This window comes from Poecilia reticulata, linkage group LG3, assembly GCF_000633615.1.
Source record: "Poecilia reticulata strain Guanapo linkage group LG3, Guppy_female_1.0+MT, whole genome shotgun sequence".
In the NCBI taxonomy this organism is placed as follows: Eukaryota; Metazoa; Chordata; class Actinopteri; order Cyprinodontiformes; family Poeciliidae; genus Poecilia; species Poecilia reticulata.
Window position 1 is genome coordinate 29,112,960 of NC_024333.1, and position 27,348 is coordinate 29,140,307.

Here is a 27,348-nt window from a genome sequence, read left to right on the forward strand (position 1 = left end):
TATATAGAAAAATGCATTTTCTGTAAGATGCGTGAGTTCCTACAATGAGCCATGAACATGTCTGTCGTGAGAAAAACCTTTGCATCTCTGCTGACAGCTGCCCTTCAAAGCCTCAAACAAACAAACAGTAGCGCTGCTTCTGCATCATTCCTCGGCTGTTTGTATTCTCCTGGGGCCAAGAGGCCCCGTTCTTTTGATTATGTAGTTTATGAGACAGTTTCCTCAGTTCCATTATGTTCTTTTTGCAGTCCTTGGTTTAACATGATGGATGAGAAGGAAGTCTCTTTTTAGCAATTCAGTGGGAAAAGTTTTTCCTTTGTGCTTATGCACAAATTATGGACATAGGAGTCAATATTTTAWGTTAGATTTACTAAAACAATATTATTGTCTTTGAGATACTAGCAAGGCCATTGCTACCTCATAAAATGAGTTGAAATGTCACACAGTTTAATGCAACAAGGAATTAACTAATAAGATTTCAATAATCCTGTAAAGTTTGGAAGAAAGCAGGTGGCGGATTTTTCCCAACAACTCCTCGCTTGCCATGAATGATGGGGCTTTTAGTTAACCTTTTCTGCTATTACCTTGGTGATGTTCATTTCCTGTCAAATATCTTTAACTGCAGATGGCKTTGCTCATTCAGGGAAGATGCGGAGAACTGCATCAACACAGTTTTGCACGGCTGCTTGGCTCAAACAGGCCTCTGAAAGGTACGTGAAGCACTCAGCGAGCCGTCTCACTCTGTCACACAGCGCAATGAATCCTACTGACCAGGCCCAGTGACCCAAATATTTTTGGCCAGTGTGAGCCATCTGACTATTTCCTAATTGTCTTTGTTCTWTCAGGTTTTGAAAAATTGTTCCCGAAGAGGAAAGAAGGAACTGGCAGGCGAACATCAGCAGAAAGTAAAAGAAGGGGAAAAAAGTCCTAAGAGAGAGGCATTTCTTAAATTCGTATGTGGTTTGCTTTTCTGCAAATTATATCTGGCTTTTGTTATTTAGATAAAAGAAATAGAGAGCAAGACTCASTTCGAACCAAAAGACGCGAAGGGAATGATGGCAGGGGTGAAGGAGGAAGAGGAGGAGGAGAAAATGAGAGATCTCAGTGGTGGAAACGATTCAAGGTGAAGATCTTCGCCTCTCCTTTAGATATGTTGTCAACATGTTCTGCACATTCTTTAAACAYGTGAGACTCATTTGTCTTGTTTTGTAAAGTAAGGTTGTATAACACTTTAATAGAAAAGAAAGATTGGATAAGAAAAGCACAATAATGTCTTTTTTTTATTTTCAAATGAGAAAATAATAATTAAAAAAGCTGCCAAGGTGACRATGTTTTCTAATTAGGCAATTTATTTGTTATAAAGCAATATTTGAAACATGGCTCAATTGACTGTATTTGTTAAAGAACTTTACTGGCCTATAGCTAATCAATAAACTTTTTTTATCCAATAAATTGTTAATGAAAGATTGTTCRGACAGTATTTGTTGTCTTCTACCACAATGTGAAAAAAATAGAAAGTTTGTGTYCAAAAGTTGAGCATTTTATGGATAAAGAAAACAATAAAAGGTTTATTTTTATTTTTTTAAATGTCTCGATTCCATAGATCAAAGACTTAAAGCATTKTATGTTRTGTTCAGAACCACTGGGCCTGTAAGGTTTCACACTGGGTCCAACATGGGTTCAATAAGAAATGTACCAAAGTTGTTGAAATTCACATTGTTTTCTTGTAATAGTGACACGTTTTGTGTTTTTGTGTTCAGCTAAAGATTAGGATCTTTTTGTGGATGCAAGTAAAAACGGAGTTTAAGCATTTAAAATGAAACGGTGATTTACTGCTCTTATGGATATGGAGGGATTTTTAATATTTAATACTCAAAGTGTAGGTGTAAAAAAGGCTACACTGTAAAGAAAAAAAGGGAAGAAAGAAAGAAAGTCTCTAATTTACAGTAAAAAACCGGCAGCTGTTGTCAGAATTTAGAGACGTTTTTTTTTKGTTTTTTTTACATTGTATAGGCAATGTAGAAGTTAGAATTAATATATTTATATAGTTCACATTTCACCACAATTATACAGTTTAATTACATTTTTCAGAAATGACAAAGCCTTCAGTCTGTAGTGTGATCCTAAAGGCTAAGATGAAATAATGGTTGAGCTTTAAGGTTTTAACTAAGTTGACCTTTTTTGTGGAAGGTTTTACCTTTAATTTGGGCTTCATTTGGTTTAATATTTAAAACTGAAGCTGATTCATCTGTTCTCGTTTCAACATTTCCTCGTCCTCCAGAAATATTTTCCCTTAGATGAAAGGACTGTGCAGAACTTTGCTTTCGGCGTTGCAGGCATGACCACAGCCTTCTTGTACTTCCACTTCAGGGAAACTGGAGTCCAGATCTCCTGGAAGGATTTCGTTCTGTATCTGAGCAAAGGCTTGGTAGGTTTAGTTCAGTGCTGCTCCTGGAGTCTTTCTCAGCCAATCTCCTTTCATCGATGGTGCAAACAGATCGTTTTGTTCACACAGGTTGGTCATGTAGCGGTGGTCAATAAACAGTATGTCAAAGTGTTTCCCGCCGATGGAGTGAACTCATCAGAAGTGGTTAGTAAGATAGTAATTCTGTGCCGTGTCCCGATTCTCTTCAGAAAGGGGCCGCATCTTACGCCGTTTTTTTGGTTTTGTGTTTCAGGATTATTTGTGGTTTAACATAGGCAGCGTGGCCTCATTTGAACACAAGTTGGAGATGGTTCAGGAGGAGATGGGCCTGGACTCCACACAGAAAGTACCCGTCCTCTACACCAGTGAAAGCGACGGGTGAGAGTATTTCCTCAAGCTGAAGCAACATGTAAATTAGATTTTCTTTTCCAGCTTCTGTCCTAACATCATCTTCCTTTTCATTTATCCTCAGGACGATGGTTTTAAGTGTTCTCCCTACTCTCCTCCTGGCTGGCTTCTTGCTGTTTGCGACGCGACAGGGGCCCATGGCCGGAGCACACAGCGGCAGTTTGAAAGGAAATCCATTCAGCATGAAAGCTTCTAAAGCAAAGATAATTAAAGACTTTGGAAATGTTTGCTTTAAGGATGTGGCAGGCTGTGAAGAGGCCAAACTAGAGATCTTGGAGTTTGTGAATTTTCTGAAAAACCCAAATCAGTACTGGGATTTGGGAGCCAAGATCCCAAAGGTAAATCTGTGACGTGTTTTTCATATTTGATTGCATCTCAGATTTCTTCTGTCACAATTAGTTTGACATGCTACTCACATGCGATGTGTCTCGTCTTTCCAGGGTGCGCTGCTATCTGGGTCCCCTGGAACCGGGAAGACGTTGCTGGCGAAGGCCACGGCAGGGGAGGCAGACGTCCCCTTCATCACAGTTAATGGCTCCGAGTTTCAGGAAGTTTTCGCTGGGGTGGGGCCTGCGAGGGTCAGTCCTCCATTCTCACAAACTGCTTCAAAAAATATTATCTGTCCGTGTTGCAAATCGCTTACTATCTGGTCTTTCGCCAGATAAGAGACGTGTTTGCCACGGCTCGCAAGATGGCGCCCTGCATCGTTTTTATCGATGAGATCGATGCGGTCGGCAGGAAAAGAGGCAGTGGGAGCTTTGGCTGGCAGAGCGAGCAGGAAAACACTCTGAACCAGTTGCTTGTGGAGATGGATGGTGAGCATTTAAGCACATTCATTTTTTCCAATTCCTTATGCTACATTTTAAAACCCCCGGCATGTTTGCACGACTGCAGGATTCAACAGCAGCACCAGCATTGTCGTGCTAGCCGGCACTAATCGAGCTGATATCCTGGATCCGGCTCTGATGAGACCCGGCCGCTTTGATCGTCACATACATTTGGGTGAAGTACAGCACAGACTCTTCTCTGAACTCTTGGGAATCTCATTCCCCTTTCATTTATTCCCTGTCTTGTTGTATAACTTCCTGCTCTTATGTAACAATTTAATTTTAATTGTACTTTATGCAGCTTTTTCCTGTTTACATGATGCTTTTTCGTGCCGTGTCGCTTGAGCGTCGTCGTCGTTGTTACTGTAATTGGACCACAGTCGCAAGTACACCCGGACAGGACGTTGTTAGTTTTTTGTTTCTAATGGAGACGAGATGCCAAGCTTAGTCTTTGAAGTTTATTAAGTTTGCACATATTTTCTCATCTCTGCTCTCCTCTAATGTCATTTAAGCCACACTGTGTTTGTCTGGCTGCTTTCATGTTTTGGTGGAGACGGTTGGTCGTTTTTGTTCCAGCTAAAATTCAATTTGCTCATTATAAGCTGTGCAGAGTGGGTCAGACATCTGGTCTACTGCTGACCAAAAAATGATGATAATAGTTGGAAACTGATTCTTTTATAAAAGAATGGTAAGATAACTGGAGACCAACCTTTGGGTTGGGTCTAATGTTAACAGTTAACATTTTGAGTAGCTTCTTTATTACTAATTTGAAGTTGCAGTTAGTTATACATCAACTTCTGCAGAACTCTACAAGCATTCGATCATGTTAACCTGCAAGATTAATACCTGTTTCAAGACTTCTTTCACCTGTTTCTATTCAGTGGCCTTTTTTGCAGCATTTTTATTTTCTTGAATAAATGAATGTTTTACAAAGAATGTGTTTTATCAGCTTGCAAAGAAAAAAAAATCACTTATGTGACTTAGTGTTGGTTTGTCAAATAAAAAAAATCCCAATTAAATACATTAAAGTTTGTAGCTGTAACGTCACAAACCTTTTAAATTCACGGAGTAGACATTGTTATTCGCGATACTTTACATATAAAGGTTCTCCTTTATATGTAAAGGAGAACCTTTACATATAAATAACTTATAGCTTGTAAGTTATTTAGGCAGTTGAATATAATTTCAATGTAAGCTCACCTTTTTACACCTTTGTATCACTACTGTTTGAGTTTATTTAGATGTTCAGACGACAGTTTCCTCCTCCAGCAAATTAACTTGATATTCCAGTAGAAATGTACTGTAAAATTCATACCAGGCTTGTTTTCTCTTTACTGCAGGCCTGCCTGATATAAAAGGCAGAGCATCCATCTTTAAAGTGCACCTGAGACCTCTGAAGTTGGAGCCCTGTTTAAACCTAGAAGCTTTGTCCAGGAAGTTAGCTGCACAGACTCCGGGTTTCACGGGTAAGAATAGAAAGTGGGGCTCATGCGTCTGTTGCTGATGCTTTAAAGCGTTACACGTCGGTTTCACTAGATGCATTGTGGCCGTTTCTCATAGGGGCTGAAATTGCGACTGTTTGTAATGAAGGTGCGCTGAGAGCTGCACGTCATGTCAGCCAGTGCATCAGTGCTGAGCACTTTGAACAGGCTGTGGAGAGGGTCATCGGAGGTAAGTCAACCAAAAACTAACATGAATCATTTTATTCAGCAACAGTGTTCAGCTTTGTTGTCGAAGTTAAACTCTTTTGTAAAAAAAAAAAAGAAGAAAAAAAAGTGCATTTGATATCAAAATGAAAGCATCTCTTAATAAAGTATTGATTATTTGATGTCATCACTTTTTCATGACTGGATTATTTGCTTTCGTAGTGAATGTTTCTGTGCGGCCCGACCCTCCAGATGTTAACAACATCACGTTTTCTTACATCACGTATTCACGTCATTTTTGGTGTGAATACATAAATGTGGGCTATTTTTAAACAATGTAATAAAATTGGGCATTTCATGCAACAATTTTGGAATATTTTTTGCTGAGTACTGATTCTGCAAGGCGCCTTCTTCCATCTGAGGTCTGGATAAAAACACTCAGCCATTACAGCTTGTAGAAAAGACAACCGTGGCATATCACAGGGCTGGTCACGCCGTAGCAGGATGGTTCCTGGAGCATGCAGAACCGCTGCTTAAGGTATTCCCTTGGACCCGGTCTGGATAATCCAATAAGCTCCCGGTAATTACGTTTATTTATCTGATTTGGAAGATTTTTTGCTTTACTTTGCCGTCAGGTTTCCATTGCTCCTCGAGGGAGAGGTTTGGGTTATGCACAGCATTTATCTAAGGAGCTGCACCTGCTGAACCAGGACCAGCTGTTCGACAGGATGTGCGTGATGTTAGGGGGTCGCGTGGCCGAGCAGGTTTTTTTTCGACGAGTCAGCACCGGGTCCCAGGACGACCTCAGGAAAGTCACACAGACGGCGTACGAGCAGGTAGTCAACTCAACTAACAATCAGGACCGCCGCCGAGATTTAAAATAGGATTTTAAAGTCAAACCTCCAGTCTGTAAGTGAACATTTCTGTTTGCTTCTTCAGGTTGTTCAGTTTGGAATGAACAAGGCTGTGGGTCAGGTTTCTTTCGACCTCCGCCTTCAGCAAAACACCGTCACAGAGAAGCCCTACAGTGAGTCAGTGGCGCAGCTCATAGATCAGGAGGTCCGCTCGCTTGTAGACGTCGCCTTCCAGCGAACGCTCCAGCTTGTCGTCGACAAGAAGGAGATGGTGGAAAAGGTGCGACTCGTTGACCTGCTGTGCACTACGCAGGCTTTCAAATTTTAAAGAACGCATTTTTTTTTTTTTTTTTTTTACAGGTGGCGAAGCATCTGCTAGAAAAAGAGATTCTGGACAGAACGGACATGGTGGAGCTTCTGGGACCTCGACCTTTTCAAGAGAACGGCTCGTATGAGGAGCTTTGTGAAGCGTTGGAATTTGAAGAGGAAACTCCACAGCCTGAAGGACTAAAGTGTGGAGAGGATGATAAGCAGAACAAGTCATCTTTTCACACGCTTCCTTAACAAATTTACCACATCTTTCAGAAATATTAATATCCCCTTAACTTAACATTTTGTCACATTACACATTAATTTTTTTTTTTTTACAAATCTCCAAAAAGGTCTGATGTTTTCACCATGACTCAGAATTTTCTACAGCCAAGTCTACATGAAATATTTGCCTTGTTTGAAAAATATCTCGGTTTCTATGGAAGTAATACTCAGATCTTATGATAGATTGCTAAATTGAATATGATGTGCCTTTGATTAGCTCATGACTGCTTTGATCTAAACCATTTGATCTGAATCATTACATTCAGCCTCCAGCAGGTCTTCTTCCATGGTTGCCCTGGATTTAGCCTCATCCGTCCCCCATCAACTCTGACCAGCTGCTTCTGCTGAGAATTTCACCTGCACTTTCTCTCATTAGTTTTCAACAATGTCCTCTGCATGAAGCTGCACCCTGAACTTCACTGAGTTTCTTTTTACAGAAAACTCTTGGACAGGTTTCAGTGTAATACTCTTTTTATTTTCAGACACTGAGTTTCTGTGACATGTCTGTAGCTTAACACCCTGTTTGATATTCTAACAACGCTTTAGCCTTCTCCACTACTTTCCCCCAGTTCTGTCTGCTCTATTTCTTGGTCTTCCTGTTGCTGTTTATTCCATTAATGTTAATGATCTCTGAAGCCCCCATGAAATAGCTGCAGTTTTATAGATATTATATAATCTATTGTTTTCAATGGATTATTTACCGTTATCAGTGAACACAAATGCATGTCACACGTTTTAGAAACTATAAATAGTTTTTTTTCCCCCCAAGTCAATAATTTCCATTCAATACTTTGTGCTGGTACAACATGTAATATTCCAATAAAGATGAATTTGTGGCTGTAGCCTGACAAAATTCAGCACGTGTGCAGACTCTCTGTGCACCGTAATGCCCATTTACGCAGTTTTCACTCAATGTAAAATTTGTTCTATGGACAAATGAAAGAAGTCATTACTGTAACTTGATCATCTCTTTCATGAAATATAGACAAATTCATATCCTTTACTCCATTTTTTTAAAATCAGGAAATACATTTTGGAAATTAGGACTTTAGAAGATTTGTTTTATTTTGTTTCATGATGTTAAAAAATGTTTTCACTGTGATGTTTTCCATAACTTTAAAGTCAGACAGATGTTTTAGACACAAATATTTCTTTAACCATCTGTGTGAGCGAGACAAGTTCTTTTAATTCATGGAGACAAAACCACTGTATGACTTTGTATTGTTTGTAAATGACATTAGCTCAATGTTATTATTTTCTGTTTCTGCGCAGAACAAATAGGTTTATAACATTTGTTCAAAATTTGCTGAATACAACACTTTTTCCAATGTTTTTCTAATTAGAAATGAGAATGAATGACATATCCGTAATTGTTATTTACAGAAACTGAGGCCAGCATATCTTCTGTCTCAGCAGTCTTAAAACATTATTTTCATAGAAATGTATTTAATTAATTTTTTTATTCATCCTGTGGGTAAACCTGTTGCAGACACCAGAATAACTTTAAATTGGCTTCTCTTTGCATTGATACAGATTTTTATACATTTTCATTTACATTTATAAAATCTCTAACAAAAAGGAAAGGTGTTTGCTGGACATGAAAATGATGATACAAAACATAAAAGGAGCCACAATTTTATTGAATCCTGAACCGTCTTCTAGCATCACATTTGATCCACTGTGCCACAGCATTCAGAGTCATTGACACTCGTCCTACAGGCAGCTTGAACATGTCACAAACCAAGCAATCTGTTATTCATTCACTGACGGTAAAGAAATATCTTGAATTAATTTTACTATTAAAACAAATGTTGGCACTTTGTTGCGTTTTTTTTTTTTTTTTGGCATCCACACAAATCATTGATGACCTTTGCTTTGAATTTATTTTCATTTCAAGTTCTGCTCATCTACATCCCTGCAGCATCGACTGGCAGCCACACGTTTTTCTAAGGGTTGGAGGTTGGAGAGAGGGAATTTTATAGCAAAGAAACAAAAAGAAATGTGAGTGTGGAACAAATTATTGCAAGTTGCTGCTAGTCCGTGTATTTACTTGACTTTACTTGTCTACACCACCTACTATCCTGCAGGGGGCGCTGGCTATACAATTTAGAGAAAGAAGTGCAACTTTTTATTCAGGCTTTTTGCATTCCAACACACATTTATTTTAATAATGAAGATATTACCCCACCTATCTTTATTAAGGCTACCTTTGCTAACTTCACAGGCAGCAGGAACCCCTGACGCATTAATAAGAAACACAGTAAGTCTCAATATGCGCCCAGATGTTTTATGTTTCATCTAACCTCTCGTGATCTGCCATCACCGTGGCTTTAACTTTTGCTGCCAATCTCATAATGTTGGCCCACCCTGAGGTGCTGTAAGGACAAAGGTGCTGATACTCTGTTGACCTCATACCCTGTCTATCTAAAAAAAAAAAAAAGAAGAAGAAAAAAACAACAATATTTAAATCCTCTGGCAGCTCAGAGTGCAATAAAAACCCTCCACTATAAAAAACACGACGACTGCACAGGTTTGCTTGAGTTAGTGCGAGAAGAGAGCGGGGACAGAGAGATTATTGCACGTCATCATTATCTTTAGAGAGAGAGCCGAGTTTCCAGAGTTGAGCCTGAACGCGCCAGCACTGCGGGGCTTCACGTGCAGATGGAGGCGTCTCGGTGGCTTGCTTTCACCACTGTGTCTGTCCAACAGGCTCGTTTCGGGTTGAGCTTTATGGATGCTTCGCTCTCTCCAGCTTCATTAAGGGGTCTGCTGTGTCTGAGTCACTGTGATGCTTCCTCTCACGAGGCAGCTCCACTTTACTGCAGCGCGTCCACGAGGGAGAGCGCATGTAGCCGCTCCTGGGCAGCACGGGCTGGTGGGAACCTGAGGACCAGAAACACATTACTGGAGCTGAAACAGACCAAACAGACGGGAGGGTTTTAGAAATAGACGCGCATTAATCAGGCTGTTCAGAAACAGTTTAAAGGCAATGAAAATAAGAGTGTCAGTGTTTTTAATGTTGCACCGTGCAAAAGTATCTCAAGAAAAGCTTATTTCTTTCAGTATTTAGTATAAAACAGAATTGTAGCAATATGCTATGAAAACTCCTCTTCCATAAAAAAAAGACCTGAAGGAAATGATCAGTGTTTTGTCGCTTTGCAACCAGGATTAAATAATCGCATTTTTAAAGGAATTTTATTGACCAGCAAAGTAGCACGTCATTATGAAGTGGAAGGACAATTATTGTTTTTAAGTTCAGTCAAACCATCTACCTAATTACCTAATTAAAAAACAAACAAACAAAAAGACATCACTATAAACACTTTAGCTTCAGCAGCTAAATACAGGACAGTTCTGGAAGAAAAGACTTGAAACATGAGAGAGGGTCAATATGTAACAGCTTCAAAATTACAAATTCCCCACCGCCATTCAATCTGACTGAGCTCAAGCTATTTTGCAAACTAGAATGTGCAATAATTTCAATCTCTAAATGTAAAACGTTGGTAGCTAAATATAAACCCCAAAACTCACTGCATACATATAAAAAGCCAGATTTCCATTTGTTTACACACACACAAAAAAGGTTTAAAAAAATCCCAGATTCTTTTAACTAGTTCCCTTCCACTTCACAGTCTAAACTTTACTATGTCAAAGTCTTGGGCACACCATTCCAATTAAACACATTAATATTTGTGTTGGAAATGTGACAGAAATTCATTGAAGAAAAGAGACCTAACCATCACATAGAACAGACAAATTAATCTCTCAAAAGAGAGTAAAGATAATAGCATTCATCAGACATGGGACAGACTTTAAGGCGTTGGTGTCGTTGCCCCTTCATGCCGCTTGGTGGTGCTGTTGAACCTTCGTCAATAACATAAGATCAGCCTTAAATGAGTGAAGTAGAGCTCCTGTTCACTGCACACATCAGSCCAATGTTGGGTCCCGTCTCTTCGAGTTCTCCGCGCAGATATCTCCCCAGAGACACATCGCATCCTGACGTATATTAAAGACCGAGAGGCGACAAAAGAAAGAGAGGCGTTGGAATAAGACAAATATTGATCTCGGATGATTGATTGCCTCTCTGCTGGATTTTAATGAGATGTCAACCTCATGTGAAGCGTCAAGGACTCCGCAGTAACATGTGCCATGAGAGAAACCTCCCTGGTGCATTTACTTCACGAAATAATTGTCTGCAACGTGTGCAAGCTGAATCCTGCCTGTGTAATGCACGTATGGWTGTTTTGTGTGCTCTGTTTGAATCTCTCCTGACWATTAGAYTGCAGGAAAACATGAGAAGACAAAATGGAAAAAAAATATTTATGAACTACAGTAGYTGAGATGTTTCTTTTTCATCCCTTGTTCTTTGGCTTTTGCAGGCGCCGACTTTGTCTAAGCTCCCAGACAGTGCTATAAATATAGATTCCTCTGCTTCAGTCAGTGAGTTTCTGAWTCACTTAAGTGTTACTGAATCACAAGATGTCTGCATTTTTCCTCTAATTTGTAAGGTATATCTTATAAAACTACATAAAATTTTGTAGCCCTATGACRACAGCTCTTGTTGTTCATTTGAAGACATTGTAATAAACCCTACATCACTGTAAACCAAAGTAATTATGTCTAAAAATCCATATCAGCGCTTCCCAAATTCTGCAAATAACAATTTGTTTTCTTTTTTTCTTGCACAGCTCAGCCAGAGTTTGTGAACTAGGGCTAGCAGTTGCTGATAATGATCTGAAAGTAATTAAAGGCYTYGATAAGTGCTAAAGGCAAGCCAGTTTGAGCCGGAACCTGACCTTTTTACATTCAATGCCGCTTTTATAGACAGACTCATGCTCCCAAAGGAGGAACGGAGCTKGATGGCTGAAGAGAGAAAGCAGCTGTTAAATGTACACTTTGTGGGATCAGAYGTAACCTTTCTGTTTGCATTTTAAGCAACTGCATAAAGACGAGTGTGGCATCGATGACGGGTCAGGTGATCCGAAATGCTGCAGCARGAGTTCTAATCAAAACTAAAAGAAGAGCTCATGTTTTTTTTGTTTTTTTCCAATTTTGGCTTCTCTTCATTGGTTCCCTACCAAAATTGTTGTATTGTGAGATCAKAAGATTGTTTCATATGTTTCCAAAGGAGGTAGTTCCTACATTTTAAAGAGTAGAATGAGAGGCAGATGTTTTGGTCATTATGTTCCAAAACATAATGAAGCGCTCATCTGCTTCATTTTATCACTCTCCAATAAGAAGCCCTTACCYCTGTGTACTCTCTGCTTCTCTTCAGTAAAATCCTGGAGCAACGYTTCTGTGTTTAATTTCTTGTTGTTTGTCTGTGTGTGTCTAAATTTTATGTTGCGTGAAGCTGATTTGAGGAGCAAACGAAGAGCAAACCAACTAAATCCTCATCATTCTTTTGTTCAGATTCTAAAGCCTTTAATTGCTCTTTGTTCTGAGCTTTCTAGACTGAACATGCTTTACTACACGTCCAAACGTACAAAATCTAAATGGGGATTSAGACTGTTGCTTGCCTAAAGGAAGGTGAAAATAAAATCAGCCGRCACAAGATTTGAGAYCAGGCAGACAAAGTGCAAAAAKGAATTYCTTGCATTCTGGTTGTGCTTAAATGGCTTGAGAAGAAACAGGCTTTGTTTCCAGAAGGGGAAAATCAATTATTTAACAGCCTGCATTTAGCTTGAACTCACTGACCCATCTTCAGCTTCTCTCCCCGCTTTAACCATTGTCTCAACCCTGATACGTCCTCACTATTTTTCCATTTAGCGATTTTCTCTCGCAGCCAAAGCTTAACGCTCTCTGATCCGAGTTAGAGTGGAAACCTCACAATTCCCAAAATGTAAAACTGATATTTCATTCACTCGTGTATTTCAGCTGTCAGACAGAATTAATCTTGCACATTGCTGCGTCTTGCTTTTAAATCTCCGCAGCTCTGTGAACGCACCACATGTTTTGTTTAGTTTCACAAATTATTTCTGTTTTAAAAGATACAAAACCTTTTTCTCACTGTCTGATTTTAAATCATACCAAACATTTCCTATTTTAGGCCTGTTAGGATCAGCAAAATTACTTCTGTCTTCTAAAGGCCAAAAATAAAGAAGAAAGCTGTTTTTAGACAACTTTTAAGACTTTCTTCAAGGTCAGAGGATTATAAAATGTAAGATTACATTTTCACCAAAACCTGTAAAAACTCTGATGATGATACTATGTGTAAACTTCAAGTTATTTTACAACTCTTGAGTCAACAGGAGGCAAAGCTGAGGATGTAATACCTCGAACATTACGTACTTCCTTTTATGATAACTTTGGAAAATCAAATTAAATCAGCCATTTTTCAGAAATGGCATTGTAGTCTTCCAAAAGCTTGGATCATCCTTGGATACAATTTCCACTTGACTAAAAGTGTCACATTCATCTGTAAAAAAAAAAAAAAAAAGTAGAAATGTTTATGTAGCTTAGCGTCCACACTTTCAGAATCTCAAAATGCCTCTGGCGAAACTTGTTCCTGGTTTTTCATCAGTCACAAATACTAAAAGAAGTGTTTGTAAACTTATTATTTTGCAGTCTTCTGGCATTTGGCAAACAGAAACTCTTTTACTAATCGGGATTTATTAGAACAGAAAACATTTTGTCCAAGTTAAAGTTCAACAGGAAGAACAAAAAAGGTGGTGTGTGTTTCAGCAGTAAATATCTGGTTTCAGCTCAATATACCATCACTGTAGGTTGTTTTTTTATGTTTGGAATTCGRATTGTTCTTATGCTCTTAATAGTGAATCACATGAGTGGAAAACAACATCTGGTTTTGCATTTAAAAAACACCCTGATGGAATTGCTCATCTAAAAACAAATTATCCGTGCAGATTTTGATGTGATATTTATTTGTGATTGTTTATCTTGTCTGAAACGCCGTGAAGTCTCACTACACAATTCATCTGGTGCAATAACAGAGAGGTACAATAACTCCATAGCAAAACTCCCTACAATATGTCCAGTCCGAAACGTTTGGTCATCGTCTTGGAACGAACTAAGTTGTTACTTACGAGTAAGAACTAAAATTTAAAGCAAACGGAGAAGAAAGTGATGCCAGCTGTTACTTTGATTTCACAAGAAACTCTCCAAATTAATGACGTTGCTCTATAAAAAGTGTAATACCATAAAAATGTGTTAGTGTTTTTGTTCACATCTTGTCTGTTGTTTCCTAGTCAGACTGGCATTCAACTCGTTTAATAGACTGACACCCAAATCTCAGAACATCTGTCAGTAATGTACTCTACACTGTTTTACAAACTTAAAAAAGTGTTGTGTGTGTCTTTGTGCTGCAAACAGCAGCACTTTGTACAATGAGATTGAAATAATAATAATAATAAAAAACATTTTAGTTTTAGTAATAAACAGGAAAGAGAATAGAGAGAGGGTGGATTTCTTGAAGATGAAGGTGTTTGCATTGTTCAAGGAGAAAATAACAAAAATGGTATTTTTAGCTCTGAGGTGAATGTGAGACAGGAGCCATGAGACTGATTACATAAATCTGTTGGTTTCGCCACTTTACCGGAGCTGAGCAAACACTGCTTCCACATTTCAGTACCAAGTCTAAGAGTTCAGTCTGATCTTTTCTGCACGTGTATTTCATGCTTTCATTTGTGTTTCATGCTTTCCCCATCTCCCTGACTGCCGATGTGCCATAAAGACGTACGCCCAGACCTGTCTCTTTCTTCATCAAAAACAGCGAACCATTTTAGAAAGAGGTTCAGCAGCACCATGCCACCACCACGATTCACTGTGAGGTTTGAAGTGCTAGTTTTCAACCCTCTTTATGTTTGAGTTGTCCCCTTGTGACAAAAGGCACTTGCCTCTTTTTTTCTTTAATCTTTCTCGTCACCACTCTTCCACGAAGGCTACGCTAATCGTTGTCCGGTGAAGTGATTTTTCCACCGGAGACATAAATCTCGCCTTCAGAGTTCCCATGGATATCCTGGCTGTGTCTCTGATTAACCCTCCCTCTGCCCAGCCTGTCAGGTTTCAGTGAGTGTCTATTTATTGTTAGGCTTGTTATGTCTTCCAGTTTTCAGATGATGGACTGAACGATGTTCAATGAGATGTTCAAAAGTTTGAGATGTTCTTTTAAAACCCAATGAAGAGAGAACATTATCTCTCTTCAGATTTTTAACTAAAAAGAACATGTACCTTTTTCCGGGCACTTCATTAATGTAAGCTAATTTGTCTTGGTCTAGCTCATAAAACACCAATAAAAGTTTATGGAAAAGTTGCAGTGAATTAATGAGTTTTAAGCCACTCTGAAACAAATTGTGAAAAAAATAAATAAATAAAAGTCTCACCACAAATATGAACGCTCTATCTGTGACGCAGAGGGTCACATGACCTTTGGGCTCATTATTGCTCAGCAGGGTTTTTTGGATCCTGCTGCAATAATCATTTGAAACTCGGTGACTCGCTGAAACACACAGACTCATCTGCAAATGAATGGCTCAGCTCTATTGTGAGATCACTCAGACACATTACTCCATATTCCTCATTCAATGTTAGCGATTCTTTACATTTCTCTCGTTTTTTTTGTCATACGTTGAATACTGTGCCAGACAGGGTTATGTCTGATAGAGCTCTTTTTTTTTATTTCCCTGGATGGAGAACGATTGAACTGTTGTGTTTTTGTCTTTTCAGAGCGAGAACTGCTACGTAACCAATAATTGTAAATCTCTTTCATTTACTTCCTTCCTTTGCATTTACTGTGGCACAGGTCTTACCTGCTGGGGACTCTCTGTGGTTTTCCTCATCAGAATCGGCAAAGACTTCGGCCAGTTCTTGGTCAGACATGTCTGTCAGCTCGGTCAGGTCCAACAGGTCAAAGTGGACCTCCAGAGACGACACGCTGCTCAGAGGTTCTGTGGACAAAAACCAACATGCTCTCAGTGAGGAGGAAGGGATTAAAATTATGTTAGTTGTGCACATTATTATTTCTCCTACAGATTATTGAACGAGAATTTTTTTTTCTGTGTTTTTTTTAAACATTTCCAGTTTTTTCAGTGCTCACTGCTGTTCACTGAGTGCATTTGTTTAAGCTTGACGCCTGCATGTGTGTGTGTGTGACTGTAGACTGGAAGGAGATGAAAATAGCCACTTCTTTACCACCCCACTATATCGTTTTTCTCCCCTACGCTGCACCTGTTCATTTTATTACCAACGCTTGTTCTTCAGCAGGTCAAACGCTCTGCTGCTGCACGCAGCAGGGTCATATTTACATGTAGCATGCATTAAAGTGTGTGACTCAGCACTCCAACCAGGCATCCAGGGGAGCTGAATGGGTAATGCACTGAGGCAAGGGTAAAATTTAATCGGAAGCGCAAAGAATTTGTATCCGCAGTACGGCAGGAGTCTAAAAGCATTTGCTATTCTCTCCATCGCTAAAGTGAGAAGCTCAAAAAGTGTGCACACTGCAATACAAAGGCAGATTTTGATATAGTGATTAATCACTTGGCAAACTTGTACTACTTTCACATATATCTTGTGAAATTCCACTAGAAGCAAAATTATGGGAGGAAGAGATATAAACATCTAAACAGCTGCAATAACCTGACTGAGTGAGTGCGCCCACCTTCAAAACAGTTTATTTTTGCAAGGTTTTGTTGGCAGAGCCAATGCGCTTTATCTAGTCCAGAGGACTCCCAAAGCGCTACGCACTACACCCACTAATTCACATATTCACACACATGCCGATGGGGGTGAGCTAGACTGTAGCCACAGCTGCCCTGGGGCAGACTGACAGACGCAAGGCTGCCATGCAATCTGACCACCACAGCAGGCGAGGTGGGTGAAAGGTCTTACCCAAGGATAAAGCGACTGAGACAACTATTCAGCTGTCCAAAGCAGCTGATTTGACCTGACACCACCTTCAAGGCGTGGCTATTTCCCCTCGACGATGCAAGTTACCAAGCTCCTGCCTCATAAAGCAGCCCTCCTCGCACCTCCTTCACTCAACTCCTTCAGACTAGCCAGCAACAATTAGCAAACACCTGGTGGAACTGCGCAACATCTGAAGGTAACATATAGTTACATAAATATGCTACAGAGTGGCACTACGTTCCTTTAAAATACTTAATACTGCCTCTTTAAAGGAAATGATCAAAGCACAAACATTAAAGGAAACCAAAAACCGAACACCAAAGGATCAGAACAGTTGAACGATCCTTCGTTTCGTTTCTCTACTTTGCAAAATTAACCTAGAATTAAAAAGTAACCTTAGAGCAGAGTACAGCCACCGCCGTATTTCACTGTGAGTTCAACTTTAAAAGGTGTTAGCCAGATATGGATGTTTTCTTCGGAAGAACAGTCTTCCAACAAAGATTAGGGAACTAGGAGATTGCTGTCACGTGTACCAATACTCGGCACAAATTCCCGCAGGACCTTCAGTGTTACTATCAGTCTCTTGGCAGCCACTGTGATCAGTTTCCATCTTTTATGTTTAGGACTTTTTGAACAATGTCTAGCACCTCCAATGTTTCTCTGGTTCTGAGTTATCTCCCTTTATTGACGGCTGTTGTTTTGCCCTAGACTCTCTCCAGACTAACACCTTTGTACAATAATATCCTTTTTCCCAGTTTATGACATCTCTTCAAACTGTGGCTGTAGTAGAAGGATGGAAATGTGCAAATGTCAGGAATATCTGACTGGAAGGAACTCTACTATATTTAATTAGTTTTCCTAACTAATGGCAGGCATTAACTCAAGAACCTGACTGTTGAAACCGATTTAAAAAGTACTTATGCACTCAGGTTATTGCACCTTTTATTTCATTACATGTTTTTAAACTTCATAAGAATACACTTTTAAAATTATTTTTTATTGTCTCATGATTTGACGTCTCAAGAACATGACATTTTAACAACATATGTTGTTTTTTTTTAAGCCTAAATCTAGATGTGAAACAGAAGCAGATGAACGTGTGATTTCCTCATAAATGAGTTGACAACAGTTTACCCTGCAAAGTCTAAAGCAAAGCTCTCGGGTCAGACGTTGAGTGGAGAACAAAAGGAGAATGGCAGGCTGAAAACTGCTATTATCCCGTCTGCATGCCGCTTCCAAGGCTGCTTCATGTTGAAGAGGCAGAGCCAAATCTCCTGCTGCTTTCTTTGTCTGCTGTACCTCATTTTCTCCATCCTACTCCAAACAGACCCAATATTGATTTATAGAGGAGTATCCATCATGCTGAAATAGTAGCAATGAGTAATTTGTCAAATATATTAAGAACATTCAACACAGGGTGTGGCGGGAGACTTGTGGGATTGAAACAAGGAGGCTGTAAAACTGAGAGAATATAGATAATAGACAGATTTGATCATTTCCAATTATGTCTGAGTATTTCAAGGAATACATTTTTCATTTAGTTCACTGAAAGAGGCTTGTTAGCAGTTACCTTTATGAGCATCTTTTTTCGGAGGTAAGTAGAAACTAGAGGCAATGCAACATGAAGAGAATTGTGGGGGAGGAGATGAAAAGAAAAGCGGGAGAGGAAGGATGATGGGGGAAAGTAGGGAGAGTCGAAGCTACAGGAGAGATGATAAATGCAAAACAAAAACGGAGGAGGGAAAAAAAGACATGAATATAAACGATAATGTGGTAAAAATGTTCCTTATTGTTGCAACATAATTCCCAATCAGCTATGCTTCCTTTTCTGGCGTTTTTTTTTTTTCTCCTCATGTTTTTTTGCATCCTCCATGCCCTCTCGCTTCTTAAATTATTGATCAGTGTGATTTCACTCCCAGGCAGGCACTGAAACAACTGCCTCATCTCAAAAGATGATCAGAGAGCCTCTGAGACATGAGTGGGGAGGACTGCTAAATCCTGCTGAGACACGCCTTAGCTGAAGACGAAAAAACTAGAAGGATTTTTTTTGTTGCCTAAAGCACATGTAAATGAATCTCACTCTGCATGCAAAATGATGGATTTGACTTCACAATTCAATGAAAAGAGCAGGACAGACAACTAATAGACAGGGGTTGAGTCTTTAAAAAAAAGAATGCAGGGTTTAGATAATATTTTTTTCTGCTGGTATATAACAAAAAGATTTCACACATTACTTTAGTTGAGTGTTTCTGTTATTGATTTATTTCTTGCTGCTTTATGTTTCTCATCTTGCCATATGTGTTGGCATATTTAAAAAAAACATACCTGTATGTACCACCACAAATTTACATAAACTATAGGAAGTTTTAATTGCCTAGACTCTAAAACGCAGAACTCAATTGCCTCAAGTGGAGGAGTTTAAGTATCTGGGGATCTTGTTCACGAATGAGGGAAGAAGGGAACGGGAGATCGACAGGCGGATTGGGGCAGCGTCTGCCGTGAAGCGGGCGCTGTACCGGTCCGTCGTGGTGAAGAGAGAGCTGAGCCAAAAAGCGAAGCTCTCGATTTACCGGTCAATCTACGTTCCCACCCTCATCTATGGTCATGAGCTTTGGGTCATGACCGAAAGAACGAGATCACGGGTACAAGCGGCCGAAATGGGTTTCCTCCGCAGGGTGGCTGGGCTCTCCCTTAGAGATAGGGTGAGAAGCTCGGTCATCCGGGAGGGACTCAGAGTAGAGCCGCTGCTCCTCCACGTCGAGAGGAGCCAGTTGAGGTGGCTCGGGCATCTGGTCAGGATGCCTCCTGGACGCCTCCCTGGTGAGGTGTTCCGGGCACGTCCCACCGGGAGGAGGCCTCGGGGAAGACCCAGGACACGCTGGAGGGATTACGTCTCTCGGCTGGCCTGGGAACGCCTTGGGATTCCCCCGGAGGAGCTGGAAGAAGTGGCTGGGGAGAGGGAAGTCTGGGCCTCCCTTCTGAAGCTGCTGCCCCCGCGACCCGACCCCGGATAAGCGGAAGAAAATGGATGGATGGATGGAAAAAAAACATTTATTCTGTCAAAATGTAAGAAATGATGTACATTTTCTGAAATATCAACCTTTGTCATGAATTTCTATACTGTTGATTTTTTACATGTTGCTGATTTGTCTGTTATCAGCAGTTCTCCTTCATGTACTCAGATGAAGGATGCGCTGCTGCACCTTTGTCATGGTGTCCGTGCACCACACATTATTTTACACACCAAACTATATTTTCTGACCACTCTAAATGTCTAGGGTTGAAAGTTTAATGATCTAAATTCCACCGCGACTGGTCAAATAATTTTTAGCTGCATTTATCAGAAAAAAGGTCCAAACCTTTGTCCTTTCAGCCTCTCCAAGAATTCAATGAATTGAGTTAGTCTTCCTTAAGGCAGACAGAGGTTCTGCGTTTTAGAGTCTAGGCAATTAAAACTTCCTATAGTTTATGTAAATTTGTGGTGGTACATACAGGTATGGTTTCGATTTGAAGATATGAAAGTATTTTACAAGCCAAAAAAAACTGTAACAGAGTGGAGTTTAGCTCAATATTACTTATACTTAGACGTGGGTCACTTTGATCTCAATGAATATAAATTTTTTTTAAAGTAAAATTGGTTTCAAAACTGAAAGAAATGTACCACAGAGTTCTGACAATTGAAAGCATTCAACTAGCTGAAAGAGCGATACCGTACTTTGCCTCGGTTTAATGGAAGACAAATTTGGCTATTAGGAAATGCTTCCAGTTTCATGTGTAGAGTTTGGAAATTAAATAAATGCCACCCATCATTCGTAGGAAGGTAAAGCTGTTTAAAAAGTTCAGTTAGGAAGCTACAACTGGTATTTCTGTTTCGCAGTCCACTTAAGCTAATCCCATTTGGTTAGCACTATTATATGTGCAATTAGCTGCTAATTAGCTTTTGTCTTAAGGGTCCATGGATAAAAAACAATGGCTTTCTTTAAATGTAACATTGTATTATTTAATTGTCACCGTAAATAACAACAATTTTGTTTCTTCTTGGATTTCAATGTCCTTGTTTTGAAAACTTCGACAGTTTGGGCCCAAAAATAAATAACGCAAAAATCTCAGGAACCATTATTACCTTTTCTTTAAAAACAGGAAATCTTATCATCTCTTCTGTTTTGTACTGGAGCAATTTCTATATTAATCAGAAAAAAACCTCAACAACCCCAAGCATCTCAGACACATTAAGCATGAAACATGTTGATCATCTTTTGCTTAATTTAAAGTTTTAATTAGATCTTGTTAAGATAATTTATGTTATTTAAGATAGTATTATTAATACCTTGGACTTAAACCAAAATTCTGGTGGTTTTTTTCCTGAAGCATCCTCCTCTCACTGATTTCTCTCTCCCGTCTCAGCATATTATCTGACCTGCCAGGTACCAAGGCTGGTTAATGTGTCACTTTCAATCCCAGAGACCTGTTTAGTTAGTGAAGCAGATAAAAGTGGCCTTGTTGTCATTTATGTCGCTTCTACATTSTCAGTTGCTGTGCTTCAGCGGCCGTGAGGTTTGGTGGCACATATACACGAGCCTCTGTGCGACACAATGAGTCCTTTCAGATGAAACTGTGTCACAGCAGTCTGGTGGAGCAGAATACTTAAAGGAGACAGAGACGGTTAAGATGGGTTAAAAATTTAGAATTAGCTCATGCTAGATGTGATCTAAATCAACAGTTTTTTTTTTTATCGTCATTAACAATGAAAGTGCCTTTCGTTGTTTTGTTTTGTTTTTCTTGAGAAGTGTGGCAGCTAATCTGTCAGAAAGTTTCACTTTTAAAAGTTCAAAGGGTTCCTTTCTAGTGAAGCAATATTCTCAAATGTTTCATAGGCTCATATCTCCTTGTCTTTACCCATTTTTATTTTATTTTTTTACACTTACGTCTCTTCTCGCTGATGTGCAGCAGGCTGGCAGTGTGGCCCGACAGGCTGCCCTCTGCCTCCCCTGACGGGTGCTGGAACAGCTCCTTGGATAAATCCCCTGAGCTGGACGGCTTCAGCAGCTTCTGGATGTCTTTGTTGGGCTCTATCGTCACATGTTCCCAGAAACAGAAAGAAAGAAAGAAAGGGAGCGGAGGAAAAAAGTTATTGATCCAAGGATTTTTGTCATAAAAAAAACAAAAAACATTTTAGGGAATTTGATTTTTGTTTTATTTTATGTTTGATCTCCATTTAAAAATCAGGAACAAAAGTGTTCTGAATCTCAGAACAGAGTGTCAGCTTGACACAGATTGTCTCCAGGCAGAAGGGACCGAATGATAGCAGAGGAATAAAAGCGCCTAAGAAAAGTGGCAATGAGATGAATGACTTGAAATAAGGTAGGAAGGCAGGAAAGGTAGGGTGGAGGGAAAAAAGGTAGAACATTAAAACAGAGGACCAAGATAGAAAGATGGATACATTCAGACATTCATAGAGAATAAAAAAATGCTTCATACTCTGTTTTAGTTTTCCATATTTATCAAGACTTAGAAAACTTTTAAAAATGCTTTTCAAGTTTGTGTATTACTCTGTTAGACATATTCTGTACTGAAAAACATCTGTGTTCGTCAATCATTTTTGTTAAATTTGCTTATATGATTGATTTTTCATACTTACAACTTCTAGTCAAGGTTATGAATCAGAATTGCAGGTTTAATCCGCGGCTCATATTAACTTATGCTTGAAGCGTTAACATGTTTGAAAAAAGACGTGGGCATCTTTCTTTTTAGAGCCTTTAAATGGTTTTTCCAATATGAACTTTTGTTTTTAATTTTATTTAAAGAAACCCAGTGATCATGACCCTGCTGATAAGTGTTTGCCTTTCCACTTTGGTCCAAAGTCCTTAAAGTTTCAGGCTTGCTGGTAAGCGATGTCATAAAAAAGCAACATTTCTTCGTGTTGTGTAGTGAAATGGCAGCTCTATCTGACACAGCAGTGCACAGACACACGATGCAGAAAGTACAACAATGAGGTGAAGACACACACTGAGCCACTCAGTGTTGAGCTTTGAAACTGAATACTCAAACTGAGATTTCATTTCTCTGATTCCCTCCTCTGTTCTCGTGATCAAAGATCAGAATAATTGTTGATGAGGAAAATGTTCCTTTCTTTCTACCCCTGCAGCCATTGCTGTCAATGTGCTGATTCCTGTGTTAAAAAAATGTTAAACTTCTCATTTTACGCCTTAATTAAGCAGAATTTAAAAATCGCAGTTTTAGACATAACCAGGACAACATTCCCATCTCTAAGCCTTTTAGGAAAAACCAAACGGTTGGTTTTTTCTGTTTTTACAAGAAAGAAACATAATTGTCTTAATGGCTCCTAAACCCTTGGGGAAGAAAAAGTCCTGCGATGGAAATGCTCTTGGAAAGACAGAAGGATCGATGATAAAACTAAGTGTTTCAACAAGAACCCAAATCACACAAGCACTGTGATCTATAGGAACATTTAACAGCAGAGATGAATGTGCATTAGTGCAAAACGGAATAGAAATGAACAGACAAATGCAGAGGCAAAGTGTGATCACTTCCCTTTCAACGCTATAGTTTCTCAACACCTTCTCTGTTATTTTACACGTTAAGTATGGTGGGCTGAACTGGTGAAGATAAAGAAGACACTCTTTTATTCTAATAGAAGAGGTTTTATTTTACAGAGCGTCAGTCAACAAACCTTGTGAGATCACTGAAAACAAAAAACTATGTGAGTCATAATGTGTCGTCCTTGTGTTAATCTGATCTCAGCATATGACACTCGATTAGATTTTAGATCAAACCGCCCGGACCGGCATCGTCCAAACAAAATGAGGAAGTTTAGGAAAGCATTCTTCCATAACGTGAAAGAATTTTAAGCATTCATGTTACGTTTCGTTTCACTTTCAGACGTGACATTCATCGCCATGCAGTCACGTTCTTCCAGCTGATGCGTTTGTGTTTTAAGGGTGGAGTAGAAAACTATCATCCTCTTCACCTCTAAAGTCGCTAAACAGAACACATTTATAATAGCACATTTTCACATTTAGGAGTTAATGCTCCACCGAGGTTCTGCTTGATCAGGGTTAAGGCCTCAAATACACAGCTGAAAACAAAGTCTGGGCAAAGAAAAGCACGGGTGCATGAAAAGTGCTGCACATTTCCCTGAAATACAAGAGAGTTGACGGTGGGTCGAGCAACTACAAACTACACAATGATATGAAAAATCTTCAGCTATCAAGGAGAAGCGATCAGACCTGAACAACTATTGCAGTGCAGTGTGGGAGTGCAGCAGATGGGTCTCAGCAGATGGCGGCCACCATTTCTCCGTGCAATATATGCTCAAAGATTGTTAAATTTCTGGAACAAAGACGGCTGAATGCAGCAGAGCGAGGGGGGAAGACGGACACGCTGCGATATGCCTTTGAGAAGCAACGGCAATCGTTGGGCATTGATTTGTTTCCCCCCCTGAAGAGCTGCGCCTTGAAAGATCTCAGTTTAACCTCTGTAGTCGTAATGAAATGTTTACTCAATATTTGGACGGCAGGATGGAGCTTCAGTTTCTACAGCAGTGACTCTGTTCAGCCTTGTGTCCACAAAAGCTGAACTTGAACGTAAAAACAGTTTTAAAATGAAAGATGTTTACGGTTATCTATGTCTAATGCTCAGAATGCGTGTCATGTTAAAGTTCCCACAGAGTTTTCCTTCTTTCTTTTTTTCTTTTTGCATCTGTGGTTTTGGCGAAAGATGATTCTGGACTTCAGTCAGAATGTAAAAATGGCAACAGACAAAAAGAGCCTTTCCAGACATCCCAGTATACCCAGCTGGCCTGATCAAGCAACCACCTGCTGAAGAAGCTCGGGTCAATTGTACCAGTGGCTTACACATAAAAACAAGGCTGGCCGTCAAATATATCCTCTGACTGCGCCGGTCTGCTGCAACTGTCTGTGCAGACGCTAACCCAGGACATGTGAAGGAAGACGAATAGATAGGAGTATAACAATGGTCTCTAGAATGAGATTATTATCTGGGGTCAGATTGAATTTGACCTTGAATTAACAATCAATTACTGCAGGACAAGAGGGACAAATTAATGAACCCCTCAGGATGCTGTCAATGTTTCTTCTGTATTCTGTGTTTATTTATACACAAACTTCATGCTGTAGGTGATTTTATGTTTTCAGTCAACATCTCCTGCCAAACTGAGTTGGTTTACAGCCATGAAGACTTTCAAAAATAATTTCTGTTGTTCATATGGATTGTTTTCTTGTTTCATGTCAGTCAGCCAGCAATTAGAAATTGGTCGGGTTTGCAAACACGTGGTGCGCTCCTTAACAATCCAACAACAGATAATCTGGGTAGAACTGATGACAAAGGAAAGGTTTTCCTCCAATGATTAATAGGCATATAAGGCAAATGATCCAAGTTTACCCACGGTACTCAATGACAACACAAACGAGCAATAATTAAATACAAATGACCTGAGATTACCTGATAGCTGATATACACTAAACCTGCATGAAATGTGTTATTTTACTGACTTTTATTTTACCCTTTAAGGACACATTTTGCTTTAGCATGAAAACACTGGTGGTAGACATCCTTTAGAGACTAACAGCTACTTGCCAAAGGAAATGCTACAGCATACTATGAGGAAGGCATTTAACACAATATCTTAATATCACAATGTCTTAATCTCAAATCACTCAAGACACAATCAGTCTGAAAAGCCACTGTCATGGTTTGAATTATATCCAAATATAATTGGATATAATTAGAAAACAGTGTTTTCTAATTGATCACATTAAATATTCCAAAATTGAAATAGGAATTCCACAAGGAACAGTCACAGGTCCCATAATTTTGAATCGCATTTTAACAATGTCTTAGACTTTTGCACTGGTACTGCATGACTGGGATAACTGGGAAAAACAGAGATGCTAAAATTCAAGAGTAGAGAAAGTGTTAGTTTTGAAAGTGTGTATGAATTTAAGTGTTTGAAATGAAGTCACGTCTCCACCTCTGCGTAACTAAAATCAGAGAACGGTAAATATAATTTAAAACCTGGTTGATTTAGCAGCAAGTGTCCACTCATGTCATAAATTGGGATTGTTATAAATTATTTATTTCAGTTCTGATTTGTTTTTCAGTCACATTTAGGTGTTTTTTTTGTGCTGTTGTTGCCATTTTTCTTTTATATCTGTGGGGTGTTTATTTAAGGACAACTTTTTATAAATAATTTATAACTGTTTCGATATTGAAAACTTCCATGACATCAGCTCTGTAATTTAGCTGGTGGCTTATGGATCTCATAACAATTATTACTTTGTAACACTGACTCCTCTCAGCAGCTGGACCTGAATGGATAATGCTCCATTTGAACCCGTGTACAAACCACACTTACCAATTGCCTCAGCAAGTAATAAAGTGGCTGCAGCCGCTCACTTTTAACTGAATTCTTGTTCGATTATGAAACTTGTGCAGATGTTTGTGTGAAACTTGTGCAGATGTTTGTGTTTGTAAAATGCAAAGCACAGGGTGTTTTCATGATTTTAGTTTATCTGTCAGAACTGAAGAATATGTGCAATTCATTTCAGGTAATCCTGAATGATTTATAGAGCAATAATGTTCAGCTGTTAAAAACAATTGTTTTGTCTTCATGTCTTATCTATCCCCCCCACCCCCAAAAAAAATTTCAATAAACTGAACACCCCCTTTTTATTCATCACAGCTTAATGGGCGTGTCGCTGAGGGCTCCTGTGTTATCTATAGCATACCAGTGCTAAACACAAAATGCAGTTGTAATGTCATCACTTTCAATTATGATTCTGTCCAGCAGCCGTAATAAAGCCCTCCTCAGTGCCACCGTAGCACAGGCTTTTCTGGGTGGCTTTTACAACAAAGGCCACACTATTGTTCCACAATTTGTATTTCAGCAGTCCAGCCTTTGCACGGTTGACCTCCTGTGAGCTGATTTAAAAGGAACAGCAGATTAAACTGTGTGAATGGGAAGAAAAAAACAATCAACCCTCCTTTACTACATTCCTTGTAAAAGAACAATGATAAGTAGTGCTTTGGTGCTGCATTTAACCAAATATATTATTAATGAACTCTTCAAGAGTTGCTTAAGATCGGAGACCAAAAGCAGAGAAATTCACACAGTCTATTGAAAAAAAAAAAAAAAAAGGGAACAAAAAGGCATTATTTTTAGCACAAGCCTCCTGAAGCAGGACAGGATTCTGCTTCAGCCCTGTTCCCAGCTGTGGCATTAAAAAGAAAGGACAGGAAAATGGCTCTTACCTGGGCTCCCTGCCCCTCCCTGTGCCTCCATGCAGCTCAGCCGAGAGGGTTCTGCTGCTCACCACACCAGCATTGGAGAGTGGAGGACACAAATGGGGAAGGGGAATGTATGCGAGTGAGTGTGCATAGGAGAGAGTAAAGAGGGGGGTGGTGGAGGTGGGCGGACACAGCGAGACCTAAGCTCTGAACTGGCTCTGTTCCACCCTTTTTCTGTTTTTTTCCCCCCCTCTCTCTCTACTGCTGTGCAAATTGTCCCAAACAGGAGATGTGGAGTTCCTCCTCCAGCTCAGTCCACCTGTCCCGCTCTGCCATCAGAGCCATGTGAAGACTACAGAGCAGACAGGGAGGTCTGGCAACGGCGACATCACAGCAAATTTATCAGCCACTTGCTTTGGTAAACGCAGCATTGTGAGGCTTGGCTCGGTGTATGCAGAAAACAGAGA

General features: G+C 39.6%; 1 protein-coding gene and 1 pseudogene across 1 annotated transcript; one reads left to right on the forward strand and one right to left on the reverse strand.

Annotated features, from left to right (window-relative positions):
* The first annotated feature begins 30 nt into the window (after positions 1-30).
* On the forward strand, positions 31-9,197 carry LOC103462890 (AFG3-like protein 1; annotated as a pseudogene).
* On the reverse strand, positions 8,374-27,300 carry dbndd1 (dysbindin domain containing 1). Its single transcript, XM_008405932.2, has 4 exons — positions 26,906-27,300; positions 21,541-21,684; positions 15,520-15,657; positions 8,374-9,637 (listed from the first exon to the last, which is right to left on the reverse strand). The coding sequence occupies exons 1-4, from the start codon at positions 26,934-26,936 to the stop codon at positions 9,483-9,485; spliced, it is 468 nt and encodes a 155-aa protein (XP_008404154.1). The 5' UTR covers positions 26,937-27,300; the 3' UTR covers positions 8,374-9,482.
* Between the last annotated feature and the right edge of the window lie 48 nt (positions 27,301-27,348).

Bases quoted from the DNA above. Each gene is read 5' to 3' on its own strand.
- dbndd1 (XM_008405932.2), bottom strand. From the start codon at position 26,936: ATGGAGGCACAGGGAGGGGCAGGGAGCCCAG. The intron at 21,685-26,905 runs GTAAGAGCCATT...ATGTGACGATAG, and splicing joins GGGAGGGGCAGGGAGCCCAG to AGCCCAACAAAGACATCCAG. The intron at 15,658-21,540 runs GTAAGTGTAAAA...TTTTGTCCACAG, and splicing joins GCACATCAGCGAGAAGAGAC to AACCTCTGAGCAGCGTGTCG.